The sequence below is a fragment of the Colletotrichum higginsianum genome, chromosome 4 (genome assembly GCF_001672515.1).
Source record: "Colletotrichum higginsianum IMI 349063 chromosome 4, whole genome shotgun sequence".
NCBI lineage: Eukaryota > Fungi > Ascomycota > Sordariomycetes > Glomerellales > Glomerellaceae > Colletotrichum > Colletotrichum higginsianum.
In genome coordinates this window covers 2,101,854-2,117,357 of record NC_030957.1, presented here as the reverse complement: position 1 = coordinate 2,117,357, position 15,504 = coordinate 2,101,854, and the positions used below count along the sequence as shown (strand labels likewise).

The 15,504-nt window shown below is 55.0% G+C and overlaps 5 protein-coding genes across 5 annotated transcripts; 3 read left to right on the top strand and 2 right to left on the bottom strand.

The window, feature by feature from the left end:
• Nucleotides 1-537: 537 nt before the first annotated feature.
• On the top strand, nucleotides 538-2,000 carry CH63R_05948 (uncharacterized protein; the record flags this gene model as incomplete). The annotated part of the gene is made up of 2 exons (XM_018300923.1): nucleotides 538-1,126; nucleotides 1,180-2,000. The coding sequence occupies 2 exons, from the start codon at nucleotides 538-540 to the stop codon at nucleotides 1,998-2,000; spliced, it is 1,410 nt and encodes a 469-aa protein (XP_018158773.1).
• Nucleotides 2,001-2,244: 244 nt separating this feature from the next.
• Nucleotides 2,245-5,911, bottom strand: CH63R_05947 (uncharacterized protein; the record flags this gene model as incomplete). Its single annotated transcript, XM_018300922.1, has 3 exons — nucleotides 2,245-5,524; nucleotides 5,583-5,610; nucleotides 5,653-5,911. The coding sequence occupies 3 exons, from the start codon at nucleotides 5,909-5,911 to the stop codon at nucleotides 2,245-2,247; spliced, it is 3,567 nt and encodes a 1,188-aa protein (XP_018158772.1).
• Nucleotides 5,912-6,831: 920 nt separating this feature from the next.
• On the bottom strand, nucleotides 6,832-11,507 carry CH63R_05946 (Spc7 kinetochore protein; the record flags this gene model as incomplete). Its single annotated transcript, XM_018300921.1, has 2 exons — nucleotides 6,832-11,247; nucleotides 11,298-11,507. 2 exons carry the CDS (start codon nucleotides 11,505-11,507, stop codon nucleotides 6,832-6,834), a joined length of 4,626 nt encoding a protein of 1,541 aa, XP_018158771.1.
• Nucleotides 11,508-12,107: 600 nt separating this feature from the next.
• On the top strand, nucleotides 12,108-12,927 carry CH63R_05945 (40S ribosomal protein S11; the record flags this gene model as incomplete). Its single annotated transcript, XM_018300920.1, has 3 exons — nucleotides 12,108-12,285; nucleotides 12,535-12,785; nucleotides 12,859-12,927. The coding sequence occupies 3 exons, from the start codon at nucleotides 12,108-12,110 to the stop codon at nucleotides 12,925-12,927; spliced, it is 498 nt and encodes a 165-aa protein (XP_018158770.1).
• Nucleotides 12,928-13,705: 778 nt separating this feature from the next.
• CH63R_05944 (Autophagy protein) lies at nucleotides 13,706-14,751 on the top strand (the record flags this gene model as incomplete). Its single annotated transcript, XM_018300919.1, has 2 exons — nucleotides 13,706-14,248; nucleotides 14,320-14,751. The coding sequence occupies 2 exons, from the start codon at nucleotides 13,706-13,708 to the stop codon at nucleotides 14,749-14,751; spliced, it is 975 nt and encodes a 324-aa protein (XP_018158769.1).
• Nucleotides 14,752-15,504: the final 753 nt, after the last annotated feature.

The following is a 15,504-nucleotide window of genomic DNA, read 5'->3' as shown; positions in this document are numbered from 1 at the left end:
GTTTGGTGGTCGCAATGACAATAGCTAGAAAGTCGGTCAGGGTGTGCCAGGTGTCGCTGAGAAGTGCTATAGCCGCTGTGGGTGAGCCACTCGTGCCTGCTGATATTTATGTGTGGCGTCATGCAACGAGGAAGTGTGGCGCATTGTCAGTCGGGGAAGGGAGAGAGGACTGGGATCCAAATGGAGTTGGGGCCACCCCTGTTGCCTGCCGGAGTCCGCTGCGAGCCTGCCAACGGCAGTCATTGCTTCCCTTTCTGGTGCCTCTCACCCGACCTTGTTCTTATGACCCGACAACCTTCCAGCAACAACCTGCACTCCCGAGTCGTCCGATCGACTCACCCGCCCTGGAAGCTGCTGTAGATGAAGTCGCCGCTTCCTCCCACGGCTGGAACTTTCTCACCATCTATCCGCGATCCGTTGATCAAAAGAAATTCGGATCCCCAACCCTATCCTCGAGTGACGCTTTGTCCATGCGCGAAGCCTTGACGTGTCGATCCCGAGGCGCCTCTTGTCTGGACTCGAAAGATTTCGCGAAAAATGAACTGCAACATCTGTCAAAGACCCCACAATCCTCAGCGGTTGCCCTTCCTTTGTGCTGTGGATGCCCGGAACCACTGCTATGAGGGTCGCCTCAAGAATCTCCAGTTGTTGATGGAGAATGAGAGTCTTCAGAATCAGATCAATGCCCTGCTTGCCCAAGACGCATCGGGCAATGCCCCCAACCCGACTATCGCTGCTGAACATTCGACATCTGAATTGAAAAAGGCTGAAGATCGAACGGACCATATCATCGCACAGGCCGACAAGCTGAGGGATGAGATCGCCGCTGCCAGGAGGGAGATTGCCGATCGTAAAGCTGCCATTGCTTGCCGAAAGTCGGAGCTTGCATCTGCATCGAGTGGTATTGCTGTTCGCAGAAACAGACAACTCGAGGAGTCTGAGCGCTCCATCTCTGTCGCCAAGTACAAATGGGCCCGCAGTGCTGATCAGATGTCGTCTACTCGAGCCTTTCTCTGCATGGAGGCTGCCAAGCTATACGGTCTGCGCCGTGTCAAGAAAGGCTCGTCGTCTCGTTATGATTTCAAGATCGGTGGCGTTGACATTGTCGACCTTTCGTCTATGAATAGTTAGTCTCATACCCAGGTGCTGTTGGAGACTGGTACTGACCTTTTTTGACAGCGGCCTCACCCGATGTCTTGTCGACCTCTCTTGCCAACATTGCCCATGTTCTGGCTCTGACGTCTCATTATCTCTCCATCCGGCTTCCCGCGGAGATCACGCTGCCCCATCGCGATTATCCGCGACCCACTATCTTCAACCTCGCTTCGTCGTACCAACATGGCGAGGTCCCGTTCCCCGGCTCTTCGGCGATTCCCAGTTTTGTTTCGGGGGAGCGTGACAGTCAGCCACACTACGTTCCCCGTCCGCGACCACTATTTGTCGAGAAAGCCTTGCCTGTTCTAGCCAAAGAAGATCCGGTGGCCCATTCCCTTTTCCTGGAAGGTGTGACGCTGCTGGCATATGATATCGCCTGGGCATGTAGCACTCAGGGTGCCTTTGTTGGGGACCGCAATTCATTCGAGGATGTCTGCCACATGGGTCGTAACCTGTACAACTTGCTCATTGGCCAACAACTCCACAGCACTCAAACTGGGCGCCTCTATCCCCCGGCGACTTCATCGCCCGCCACGAAGCATGACACACCCGACCAGGAAGACCTCGGCAAAGCCCCTTCGTGGATGGGGCGATATTCCCACGGCACAACGTATGCGTTCCTCGGCGGTGCTGAGGGCTCCGAGTTCGTTCGCAGCTTTAAGCTTCCTAGCCCCCTGAAGCTTGCTGACAAGCTCAAGAAGAAGCTCATCAGTGAGGCTGCTGTACCAGAGTGGGAAGTTCTTGAGGATGATGCGTGGGCTCTTGATGACGGCGAAGGTCAACCAAATCGGGCTGGCGGTGGTGGCGGCGGTACAAATGGCTGGACAAAAGTGAAAAACAGGTAGACTGAACACTGACAAACTGTACACAAAACGGCAAGTACAAACCGCGACTTCCGACTTCCGCGATGGTGATGTAAAAGGAGGTGTTTATCGTGAGGGTGGGGGAGGGTTTCCTTCGTAATCCAGCGTTTGTGAGTAATTTTTTTTTTTTTGGGGGGGGGGGGGGGGGGGGGGGGGGGTGGTTTTGTTTTCTTCATCTCCTGGCAACAACCCTTGCTTCATTTTATTCGAGCTCCTAGGCGGTTGATCACTTATTGCCTTTCACCTCCGGTTCGGGACGAGGTCCTTGTTGGACCACAAGCTCTCTCCAATTCCATAGAACGGGGTTCACCTCACGAACAACGTTCAACTCAACCATCATGTTGACGACTCGCTGCATCCACTTACCCACTTCGCGCTCGAATGAGTCCATGGATATGTAGGTGTTTGCCGGGAGCTTGTCTTTGCCTGCCGGGTTCAGAAGCTTGCGCCACTCCGCGAGTGCCCATGACCTCAGCTTGTTCAGTCGTATCCGATCAACCTCGTCCTTCGGCAAGATTGGCCACAGAACCTGGAGCTTGTGAAGTAGCTCTTGTCTCAGCTCAGGGGATTCAAACAACAGTAGACGATCGTCTCGGGAGGACACTTCTTCAGACGCTACCTGAGGCGGTGGTCTGCTCCTGGGGTGCTCCACGATGGGGTCAAGTCTGGAAATGGCGGTCTGCTCCTGTACGAGTACCCAACGCCTCTTTGCCTCTAGAGCAAGTCGGCGGCGCGTCTCTTCGTCGACAGCCGATGGGCCTTTTTGAGCTCTCGCGGGCAAGGGTGCGATCTTGCGAGGGGGTCCGTCGAGGTCAATGTCTCCGTCCCAGTTCTCGTCGACCGCGTCTACCTCTTCGAATTTATGCTTGCGGGCTGGACGATCTGGAAACAGCTGGGGCTGCTGCAGAGATTGGGCCGTAGTAAGCGACAAGGTATTTTGAAGCGCAGTCATCTGGAACAGACGGATTCTTCCTTCGGACGGAGAGCCGCTGGTCAGGTTTGGTGGGGCTTGTACGGATAAGGAAGGCGATGTTCCGACCTGGAGCATGGACTTCGCGTTCTGTTGCTTGAGACCTTTTACACATGGACTTTTGGAGGTCTTCTTCCGGGGCATCATAGGATTGGCTGGCTTTCGTCGGAAGATGATGATCTTTCCTTCAGGCTGTTTGACCTTGGGCACCGGGGTCGAAGGGGTAACATTCCCGGCCTGAAAATGGCTGGGTGTACCATTGGATGTGGTCTGCAATATCTCCGGTTCTTCTGTTGGACTGGCCTGCTGACGTTCAACGATCTTGACTTTCGTTTCAGTCTTTTCAGGCTCAGGTTGTGGCGTCGAAGGAGCCTTTTGGTCGGGCTTGTCCTCATTGGCAGTAACGGACTTCCGCAACCTCTCCGAATCCACCGTGGGAATGGTCCGCCGACGTTGAACAAGCTCGATACTCACCTGGGCCTTTTCAGGTTCAGCCAGGTCAGAGTCGTACTCATTAGCGTTACCAATGGATCCCTTTGAGTTCTCTTGTTCTGCTGAGGCGCTGGCTTGTCGGGGTTGAACGAAGTACTCATCCTGGTTGAAGTCGTCCTCATCAGTGTCACCAATGAGTTTTTGTGAGCTCTTTGACTCCACCGAGGGAGTGTCTTGTCGACGTTGAATGAACTTGATCCTAATCTTCTTGGTGTTCTTAGGATGAAGCTCAGGAGTCGAGGGAGTTACTCCGCCGGGCTGGACGAGGATTTGCTGCCGCGATGTCTGAGAGGTATTCGCAGGAGAGGGGTTTCCGGACAACAAGGCGGCAACTTGGAGTTTGGTCTGATGTTCAAGATCGAGGTCCATCTCATCGTTGCCGCCGGCATTGCCAGCGTCAGTGGGATGAATAAGGTCGTCGCTCATGTCGATATCACGGCTTGTCGGTGCCTGAGCCTCTTCCAGCTCGTCTGTCATGTCGACTTCCTCTCCCAGTTCATCTGTCCTATCGACATCTTGTTTCGGTTCGTCTTCCATGTCGACATCTTGCATCTCGAAACCCCTTTGAACTTGAACTGAATCGTCCAAGTCCATCTGACATTGATCCAAATCGTCCAAGGTCATCCGAATGCGATCCGAATCGTCCAGCTCCATTTCATCCCCCTCGTCTTCCTCTTTTTCCTTCGTCTTTTGCTTGGTCTCGTCATCAACATCCATCTGATTATCCGGAATAACGAAGCTGGCAATGACGGACACGGGGACAGACGGAACAGTAGTCGGCTGAGCAGGCAGAGGAGCAGGCAAAGCCTTCACCATCTGCTGCTGCTTGACAGCAACCGTACTACCTCCGTTGTCGGAATGGTCGTCTTTGCCATCGCCTTCTGAGTCAAGATCCGAGATAGGCAGCGGCGGGAGATCCGAAAGTGCGGGGGAATCTGGCGCAGCAATCGGAGAGCTCGGACGGAGAGGCGCGGCCAATTTCGAGGGAATGGGTGATGCAGGCAACGGAATCGAGGCGGGGTCAAGAGGAGGAGGCGAGGCGGAATTAAGGGAAGGAGGGCTCGACGACGTCTCTGAGAAAGCCTTGTGAACGTTCTGACGAGCTCGAAGACGACGAACTCGAGGAGGAAGAGCTCGAGGACGAAGGGGGAAAGGAGATTCGATGGGCAAATTCGGCAGATCATGGGTCTGTAACTCTGCAGGAGTCGACGCAAGATCGGTCTCGGAGCACTGAGCCTGTGGCCTGGCGCTCAAACTAGCGCGAAGCTGGGCCAGCTTCTTAACCAGATACTTGAGACGAGATCGTTTCAAAGACTGACGAGAGATGTGACGATGCAAAGGAGTATCTGTGATGGCGACGGCGGCTGACGGACTCTTAGCAGGCGACAAGGGAGTCTCAGGGAGCGTAGCCGGCGGAGTCGAGACGGGAGACAGGACAGAAGACTGGGGCCGGTCGGGCTGGACGACTGGAGACGGGACGACGATGGGACTTTCGATGACCTGTTCAACGGTCTTGCTGGCATCGGGGGAAGACTGGGCGAGTGAAACAGGGCCGTCAGCCAGGACCGTCGTGTCGTACATTCTGTAAATCGTGACGTTGAACGAGCTATTCGTCTCAGCCTTGCGACGGCGGACGACATCCTTGAGGGAAAAGTCGAGCATCGGCAGCCTGACAGACATGGTTGGGTACCGGCCACGGGTCTTGAAGTTATGGTCGCAGAGATCGGTTGGGACGGGCTCAAGTTGCGGCCGATGAAATCGCTCCGTCTCAAGGAAGTTGAGGTGAAAGTCGAGCTCACCGACGCGCTTCTTGAGGCTCTCAATCTCCTTGTCCTTGTACTCAGAAGACTGTCGATACTGCTTCAGGAATTCTCTGTGTCTGCCGTGGATCTTGGCCATCTCTCTTGCGTGATTCGCCTTGATCTGATTGATCATATTCTTCTGCTCGGCCACAAGGGCCTTCTCCTTCTTATTCTCATCCTTGGACGAATCCTCGGAATCGGTAATGGGGTCGCACACCTCCTGATCCGGTGGCGAAGGGGGTCTGGGGATTCGGTCAGCTCATGATCGGGATGGAAGGAATATAGGACAGTGAGGCTCACATAACTCGGCTGACGATACCAGACTCCTCTGCCTACGAGAAGTACAGGAACGTCATTCCAGGCCAGGTACCAGGAATCCTGGGCTTTTTGATGTCACGGTCTGGTAGAGCAAGCCACTGAGCCCGAAGGCCATGTGTAGTCTGCTCGCACAGGTGGCGAACACCAAGGGTTAGAAAACCAACGCTTGCCCAAATGGCCAAGGTGGCGTAGTGCTCGAAAGCGGCACAAAGCAGGATCGTCAAGATCAAGCCGATAAGAACGCCGAAGATGCGTACGAAGAGATAAAATCCCTCGCTTGCAAAGCGCCAAAGTTCGTCGGACAAGGCCATGGCGGCTGCTTTTGTCGTAAGTTGTGAGTTGTGAGAAGAGAGATTGAGAGATAGAGAGTGAGAGGAAGGGGATGAAAACTGTATCGATTGGAAATGAGCTATGCGCGAAACCTCAGCAGCAATAGTCGTCGATACGAGTTAAAGAGAGAAAGAAGGAAGAGGTTTTTTTCAAAAACAGGAGCAGCAGGAAATTTTTATCAAGGCAGCGACAAGTGGGCGGCCTGGCTAGTGAGCACGTGACGGTACCTAGTCGAGGGCTTCAGTCATTCGCTTCGACCAGGTTAGTTGAGTGAAGGTGACGTGAAGTGCCAGGTGATAGTATTCAGGGGAGAGACAAGGGATGGACGGGGAGGACGACGGACGGGGGATAATCTGGATGACTTCGGTGGTGTGGGGCATTCTTCGTCCCATTAGGAAGGAACAGGCGCCAATGGGACCACAGCAAGACAACCGCCCAAAACTTCAAGATGAATGTAACTATTGCAGGTGGAAAGGGGGGTGTCTGGTTGTCATGGGACAGCAACGATGAAATGCCATGAGCAGAGAAAAAAACATAGGGCTACACTTCGTTAAATCAATCTCATTGAGCATCTCCTCAACCCCATAAATGTGACGGCACTTCTGATGAACAGTATGGTGCCTACATGAGAAGAAACAGATAGCCGGTGCAGGACTGAAGAGTAAGGAGACAAAAGACTTGACCAAAGTCACACACAGACGAAGTTAGAAAAGAGCCTGAACCACAACGGTTGATCATATATATATATGCGTTAATCAACAAAAAAATGAGTACGTTATGCAGTTAGCATCATGCTCTGGGTATCCACCATAGGCGCCATGAACCCGAAAACACTGCCCTCGAAAGCAACCTTCCACCATCATCATTCGTTACCGAGAGAACCCTATTTTCCTAACCCTAACTACTTCCTGCCCCTCGCCAGAAGCCTCTCGTGAAGGTCGACAACCACAGCGCTCCACGAAGGGGCACCCTCAACTAGAGAGAATGCATCTCCCCCCAGGTGAGTCGCCAAGAACTCTCCCATCTTCCCAGTGTTGAAGTGCTCTCCATAGATAACCTTCGCTTCAGGATGCAGGGCGAACTCGACCCCATCCGTTCTGCTCGAACCACGGATCTCCAGAGCAACCTCTACCTTGGTCGCGATGGGTGGCAGAAGGAGAGACGACTTAACAGCAATGGATGAGTCCGAGGTCCTGGAGACAGCCGTGGGAAACGTGATGTTGAGCTGGCGGATGTGGTTCGAGGTGCAATTAGCCTTGTCCCACGCCGCACGAACCCAGTGGAGGAGATCCGCAATTTTAGTGCGGCTCTGCGGCAGTCCTCGGATGTGGTCCCGAATACACTGTAGGAAAAACTCCTTCTCCGGTGTCGACGGCGCAGGATTGGTCTCGCGGTTTGTGGCAATGTACCACAAGTCGATCCGTGAGTTCTTCTGCTCGTGCTGGAAAGAGGCCATGTCAAACACCAGCTCGATTTCGCGTCGGTATGTCATCGAGATGGTGCTCCCGGAGACCCCGGTCACCGCCCAGCCATGCTGCTTTTCAAGAGAATCCACTCGCGCTGCAGGCATGTTAGTCATGTGGGTCCGGTATTCCATCGCAATTGGGGGCTGAGACTCACCCTTGAGCGCACTGATCTCGCTAATCGACCAGCCCCGACATTCCTCGCGAATCTTCTCCGCTTCCTTAATGTCCTCGTGGCACTGCTGCTTCTCCTGCATCAGTTCCTCGATGCCTTGTTCTGCCTCCTCCAACTGCCGGCGGAGCTCGGAAATACGCCGGGTCTTCTCTTCGACATCAGTCTCGAGGTTGGCCAAGTCAGACCTGGCGGCCTCGAGCTCTTCCGGGTCGCAGTCAGCAAGCTCTTCTGCAACGGCTTGCAGGTTCTGGTGCTCTTGGTGAAGAGAGGTGAAGCGCGACGCAATGGCAGGTAAGACAGAGGACAGTAGCTTTTGCTGTTGGTGCAGAACCTTTTCATCAACGGCCATGCCTTCGGAAATCCTGACGAGGCCCTCTCTCAACCCCTCCTGGAGCTTCATGCGCCACTCGTACCACATGGCCTTGCTCTCGAGACGAGCATGAGTCTTGCCGTTCTTGAATTGATTGTCGAGAATGTTCTTGAAGTCGGGCGAAGCGGACATGTACTCCCGAAACAGCGGCGGGTTTTCTTCGAATGTCTCCGATTCGATCTCTCGAACGATCCTGCGACCCTCGGAGATGTACTTCTTCAGCTCGCGGCAGGAGTGCTGGTAAAGTTCAAGCATTGGCACCGTGCAAGCACCAGCTACGACGCAGCGCTCCAGGGACATGTCATCTTTGCCGCCCAGCAGTCCATCCTTGAACATGTCTGGGGCCTGGGTGTGTCGTCGTTTGGTTGTTGTCAACTCCATGAAACGGATCGACGTCATGTTCAGGAAATCCTGCAGGTGAATACGCTCCTCCGGCTGTTCGCTGATGAGTTCGTTCTCGTCCCGAACAGGGGAACCGTCAAGATTCATCGGCTGAGACATAGTGTCTTCTTCGATGTCTTTGAAACGACCGTGGGCTTTTGGTGACTTGGCCGAAGTCGCCAGCTTGTGGGGGGACTCGGAATGAGTAGGGGTTGCCTTGGGCTCGCCGGCTTCCTCCACACTCTTGCTGGCTGATCGAGTCAACCTGCGACCAGTGGTTTCTGCCTTACTGGGTGGCTGTTGCAGTTTGACATTTTTGACGGGGCTGCCTTGGTGACCTTTGAGCCTCTTGACGCCATCATGGTCCTCGCCATCCTCCTCATCATCAAGCTCCGCCGGCCGCTTTCCAAGCAATCCTCTTGCGCTCCCGACATGAAGGCTCTTGCGACTTTGCATGCGCTTCTTCTTCGGGCTCAAGCTCTCAATCATTTCCCTTAGATTCAGAGTCGCGTCTTTCTCGTTCTCGCCACCATCAGCTTCGCGCTCGAGGATGCTGCGACCATTTTCCTTGTCCTCTTCTTCCTGGCGGTCTCTGTCGATTTCGTCTTGGATAACCTGTGGATCCCCAAAGGTAACCCCACGGGCCTTGCCGGGCACAAACTGCTTAACCGTCTCGCCAAGGGAGCCTCTGCGGTCCAAAAGGGCGGCAACTCGAGGTGATCCCAGTCCAGGCTTGTCTGCGCCGATTCCGGAGTGCCTGCGGGTTTGGGGAGTAAGGATCACTGTAGGGGTCCTTGCGCCGGTGGCAGGATCCTGCTGGAATACGTTCAAACGACTGATAGCCTTCGCGGGAGACGGAGTGGCAGGCTTCCTGACGGGCGACTGGGAGCGGCCTCGCCTCTTGACTGATTGCGGCGTCTTAACAGGCGAACTGTCAAGTGGGGTCTCGGCGACAGCATGAGGAGGGACCGCAGACTTCGGAGGGCTAGGGGTTCTACTTCGGGCCGGTGATAATGAGTTGGTGCCTGCGTGAGGCATGCTTTGGCGAAGACCCCTGCCTTGGAAAGGGTTGAACCCAGGGCTGCTTTGGGCATCAGATGCTGGGGCTGTGTGCTTCTTGACGGAGGCGACAAGCTTCTTAGTGGGCGATGCAGGCTTGGCTGACATAGACTTGGTAGGTGTGTCTGGTTTGTTTACTTCCGCTTCCATAAGTTTCTTGGCAGCAACCCGAGCCTCGGGGGACTGGGGCGCTCTGATGATGCCTCCGACAGCCAGTGTCATCTCCATACCCGCTGTGACTTCTTCTTGTTCTGATACTGGGGAAGACGGTAAGATACGACCGACAGGAACAGTCATATCCATCCCCATGGTCGCCTCGTCCTGTTCAGGCAATCGGTTTGCTGTGGGCAGTATCTTGCCGAAAGGGACAGTTATATCCATTCCCGCGGTTGCTTCCTCTTCCTCCACAGGCTCATCTTCTGTTGAGAGGATGCGGCCGAAAGGAATGGTCATATCCATGCCCATGGTCTGGTCCTCAGGGCGTGTCTTGTCTGCAGTGTGGAGGATCTTGCCGACCCCGATGGTCATGTCCATGTCCATGGTTGAATCCTCCGGTTTGTTGCGGGAGGTCAGCGTTCTCCGGCGCTTCTGCGTCGCGTCACTCTTTGTGTGTGTCGGTAGCAGACCACCAATCGCACTAGTGAATTCCATTGACATGTCCTCATCATCATTCTCGTCGTCATGGCCGTTGGCGTTGGATTTCTGAATGCCTCCAACCGCCGTGGTGAACTCCATGGTCTGATCATCTGACACTGTTTCAACCAATGCCGTCTTGCTGATATTGCTCTTCGACAAGATGCCTCCCAATACACGAGTGACATCCATGGACATTTCTTCGTCGGGTTCGATGTTTTGAGATGTCTTGTTGTTGAAGATACCTCCGACGGCAGATGTGATGTCCATATCCATGTCCATGTCCGCATCACCCTCTTCGTCATCCGCAGGAGGACTGTTTCGGAAAAGTGAAGGGGGCGTAGGGTCGCTCTGAGTAGAACCTGCCTCTGGTTGAGGTTTGTCCTTCTTGATCCATCCAAAAGAAGGAATCACTTCTTCGTCGTCACTGTCATCAAAGCCGGACCGTTGGGTACCAGCCTGTCGTGCGGCTGTTCGAAGTGCTTCGTCTAGAGTGTCCTGATCATCATCCGTTGCAGTGGTGCGCCCAGACATAACCGAGGCACCGGTGACTTCGTGATCGTCGACTGTCATCATTGTGCCGTCGTTGTCAGAGTCACTGTCGGAATCTGAAGCTTCATCTTCATCTTCATCGGCAACCTCCTCCACAGCATCTGCTGGCTCTGAGTCGGAACTGAACCCGGTAGCCATGGTATCTTCTTCATTGTCTGTGAACTCCATCAGGGGAGCAGTGGAGCTTCTCCTGCGTTTCTTCTGATGCAGTTCTCGCTGATTGTCTGGCGACTGTGGGACAACGTCATCCTCTTGTTCCTGCGGTGTTGACGGGCGATTCGGCGGCTCTTCGCTGGTTGGGCCTGCGGCGGAGGATCTGCGACGCGTCGAACCTGTTGACGATGTCGACTCTTGGTTGAACTCGATCTCGTGGAATGTGTGAAGGGTAGCTTCCGCTGCGAAAGACACGCGACGATTCGCAAGAGACTTGCGCCGGGCATCTCTGCGATCTCGTTCGGCCCGCTCCTTTGCCGCCGCCTGCTGTTCCTCCTCCGTGCGCAGAGCGATCTTGGATTCGGACCCCGTGAGGTCAGCGCTGCCTGTGGTTGTCGGGGTGCTCGAACGCGGTGGGCCAAGGTCAATGAGATCTGCTCCGCGCTTTCGGTGCGGCGGGATCTCGGGCAGCAGCGGTACCGTAGGCTTCAAGATAGATCGGGGCGGAGGCCGTGAAGGCACTGCAAGGGACTGTTCATGTTAGCCATGGGTGCATAGAGTCCATTGGAGGGCAAGCTTACAGCTCTGCGGTTCCCATTTGCGTTCTTGAGTGCGTCCAAGCCACCCGGGCCAATACTCTTGCTTCGCGACTTCTTGCGACTCTCCGCAAGAGTACTACCCACGTCGATCGTCGCATTCTCTTTGTCACCATTCTTCCTTGAATCGGTCGCCCCGATGGACTTGCGTGTCCGGCGCGTCGAGGGCATGGTCGCATCCCCAAACGAAGCCATTTTGGAAACAAATGTTGATATAGGAGGACCGGGCTTCAGATGGGAGGGCTAGGCGTGTACATGTCACCTCTCAAACTTGGGGGGGTGAGCGAACGCGACTTGTATCTGTAGTGGCGTGAATGTCCCAAGTCCCCCAAAACAGGGTGAGTGGGCTTGCATGGGTGTTTGTGTTTACCCGCAATCGGGCGTTTGATTGGCCCGTCAGGAGTAATGTCAACAGACGCGCCTTGTTGCTGTGGCATCAGCTGTCATCGACAGGGAGTCCAGATGCAGAGACTTTGCAGCCACAATGCAGCGATGCTACAGGCCCACAGCTCCATTTAGGGAGTGTTTTCGCTTGTGGCTTATGCGGGCGTAGGGATGGGATCAATGAGCAAGTGTGGCTGACCGAGCTCGGCCAGACCTGAAAGTACCTGTCCATGCACGGGTCATTTCCAGATCCACTTCGCTAAAATTTCAACCCTAAGGAAGGGCACAAACTCGCTCCTTCCCAACTCTCGATTTCGCTTTGGTGAAAAGTTGCGCGGCTCAGCATCTACGACTTCTAACCTCAACAGCACCCACCCCGCCCAGTCGACCCGACCGCATCACGACGTCAAGATGGCTACCGAGTTGACCGTCCAGTCCGAGAGGGCTTTCCAGAAGCAGAAGGGTATCTTCCTTAACCAGAAGGTCAAGGCGAAGTCTGCTCGCCCCGGCAAGAGCGGCCGCAGATGGTACAAGGACGTTGGCCTGGGTTTCCGCACCCCTATCACTGCCATTGAGGGCTCCTACATCGGTACGTTTGCGATCGAGAGCGATTGAAGTTTTATTGGGATTTTTCGCGACCCGGACGAACGACATTCGCACATCCAAACGACGGACTTCTGCGACACACGAAGACGGCAAGCAGCGAACAGATGCCAGTTACGAAAGGGACTCGAACGGAAGAGGAGGACAAGAAACGAATGACGCCATGGGAAAAGAGATTCGCGATGCGCTATGCGGTGGAATACTTTGCACTGCAAAAAATCGGTTGCTAACGAAGGATCGTCTCCAGACAAGAAGTGCCCCTTCACCGGCCAGGTCTCTATCCGCGGCCGTATCCTCACCGGCACTGTCGTTTCCACCAAGATGCACCGCACCCTCATCATCCGCAGAGAATACCTCCACTACATTCCCAAGTACGCCCGTTACGAGAAGCGCCACAAGAACCTCGCCGCCCACGTCTCCCCCGCTTTCCGTGTTGAGGAGGGTGACCAGGTCACCGTTGGCCAGTGCAGACCTCTGAGCAAGACTGTATGTTGCGACAGTATCCCGGCGCCCGAAGCAGGGATTTTTTGGACACGCGTTTGCTAACACCGACCCTTAGGTCCGCTTCAACGTCCTGCGCGTCCTTCCCCGCACCGGCAAGGCTGTCAAGAAGTTCAGCAAGTTCTAAATCGGCTCATTGGCATTTACGGCGTGACTGCGGTGTGGGTTCTTCATTACATACCGGATGGGAGGTCAACAGGGAAACTGCATCACATGATTGTGTTATAGATGCAGAATCAGAGACCAAAATGAATTCGATCAGCCAAACTTCTCGGTTGTGAACTAGAGGTCTTTATCTCTGGCTGTCTGGACACACGATGGGCTCGTGGTTTTTGCGGGAACGGAAACCTGCGATACGCCTCGGGTCGAATGAACGAAAAAAAAATGACAAGAAACGGTTGGACGTGCAATTGCTCTCTATGGTACAGTGATGTGCTGTTCAGTGCCCCTCATGTTCACATGCCGAACATGGTGAAGGTGAGAGTGTCAAGCAACATAGCAAGAGTAAAAAGTTTGCAAACTCCCAACCGCGTTTCTAGTAGCAATGCGTCGTCTCCGCAGGCAAAATATATAGCAGTAAAACATTCCACGGGGATGGCGGCTTCGCAAGGTCCTTTCAGAGGTTTCGCCCTGTGGAATCATAAGAGCAAAGTCCTAATAAGTAATCCATAGAGTATGGCATACATCAACCCCATAGACCAACAGTGTTCATGACAGTGCGAATTATGTTTTTGCACGCCCCTTTCGTGTCTTTCCGAGCATCTGATTGGATGACTGCCGGCCACCTTGAAATTCTCGAGAGCTTCAACTTTGCGGCGACCTGAGTGAGCCCCAAGCTCCCTAGACAACCCCCCTCGAAACCCTCACGGAGCTCATCGGCCTATTCTGGAAACTCCATATTCGCAATGGGGTGGTTCGACGGCTGGTTTGGATCCAGCGCGCCCGCGTCCGGCGACCCTCTCAAGTCCCTCGATCCGAAGCTCCGCGAGTTCCTCGAGCGCGAATCCCCGGTCAAGGTCCAGCAGCAGGCCGAAGAGGCCCAGAACAAGGCCGGCCGAGCAGCTGAGGTGGCGGCAACGGCGGCGGCGCACGCATATGCGCAATCACAACAGCAAGAGCGCGATGCAGCGGCAGGGGACTCGTCGGCAGACCGGCCAAAGGTGCCCAAGGAGAGCCTGTTCCAGGACGGCCGGTACGCGCACCTGTGGAAGACATACCGCCCCTACTTGGACATCGAGGCCGAGACAAAGACGGACCATGAGAAGCTTATGGACGTGCTGGAAGGCTACAAGCAGCGGAAACACAACATCGGCAGGGCGGCGCTCGAGAACTGCGCGATCCAGCAGGAGGAGTGGGTCAACTGCATGAAGAGCGGCGACTGGGAGGACCGAATGCAGATGTGCAGACGCCAGGTGCAAAAGTTTGAGAGATGTTATACGATGCAGACGGTACGTTCAACGCCCCATCGTCCCTTTTGTACTTCTGCGAAGTCCTCGGTCCCAGCTAACGATCCCACCAGAGATTTCTCAAGGCGCTGGGCTACCAGTCCATCTACAACAGACCGGCGCAGGTGGAGGAAGACATCCAGATGCACGCGGATCAACTCTACGCGCGCATGCTCGAGCAAGAAAGAGCCATCGAGGCCGCCAAGGAGGAGGGCCTCCCCGCGCCAAAGTTCGACCTCGCGATACCCACGGCGCCCGGCACTTTCGAGGTGAAGCCCAGGCCGGACCTGGAGAAGTCGTGGCGGGAGAAGCTGGAGCAGCTGCCCGAGGAGGAGCGGGCGGTCGAGGAGGCGGCGTTGCGAGCGGACCTGCAGGCCAAGGCGCAAGTGGCCAAGGACGTGCAGAAGCTATGGGACGAGCAGGAGAAGGAGAAGGAGCGACGCAAGGCGGAGGGCAAGACTACGATTGTGGATCGTATCACGGGCACTTTCGGCGGTGGCAAGTGAGAGGTGTGGTGCTCAATCAGTGTCTGCGGCTGTTGAAAAGCCCCCCGCCCTTTCTGAAGTGATGGTGGGCTGCCGAAGACGATTGGTGCTACGCTATGTATTGTACGGAGGGGTTGTCGAGGCCGATGCGGCTGTTCCGAACCGCAACGACAATGGCCCCTGTAAAAATGACTGTAGACTATTGTGTTCTTCTAGCAGAGCATTTGGGAATGAAAAAACGGATAAGGAAGCCCTGTAGTGGTTCGCCCTCCATTCGTTCAACCTGGGCCTTCATCAATGCTCAGGATGGTACTGATGTCGATATGGCAAGGCAACCAACCCCCTTTCGGCAGGTCGTAGAGTTGCCGAATGATACGGGAAACCACCTAGTAAGGAAAGGCACTCACTCTGCTCAGCAGGCCCGGCGTCGCTGCAGGTCGCGCGTGATTGAAGATCACAACGCCAAGACCAGTAGCTGTAGGTGGCTACAGCGAACGATGGACCGAAATTGTGACGTGCATTCCTCGACGCAAGCGAATCGAGGAGAGTTGCTCGCGTAAACTCCCTCAGCAGGGTCAGCGTGGCCAGGAGCACATCCGTCCCATGTCGCGTTGCGAGAACCAGGGATCCAGCTTCCGGTCCGCGACCCCCGGCAGTTTGGGGGGCTTGCGGGCGAGAGAACCAGGTAGAGTTCACGTTTCGACTGAATTCGAATCGCCATCAATGTTTGCAGGACACGACTGCAGCTACGATGCTAAACGGAGTGGGGGAATG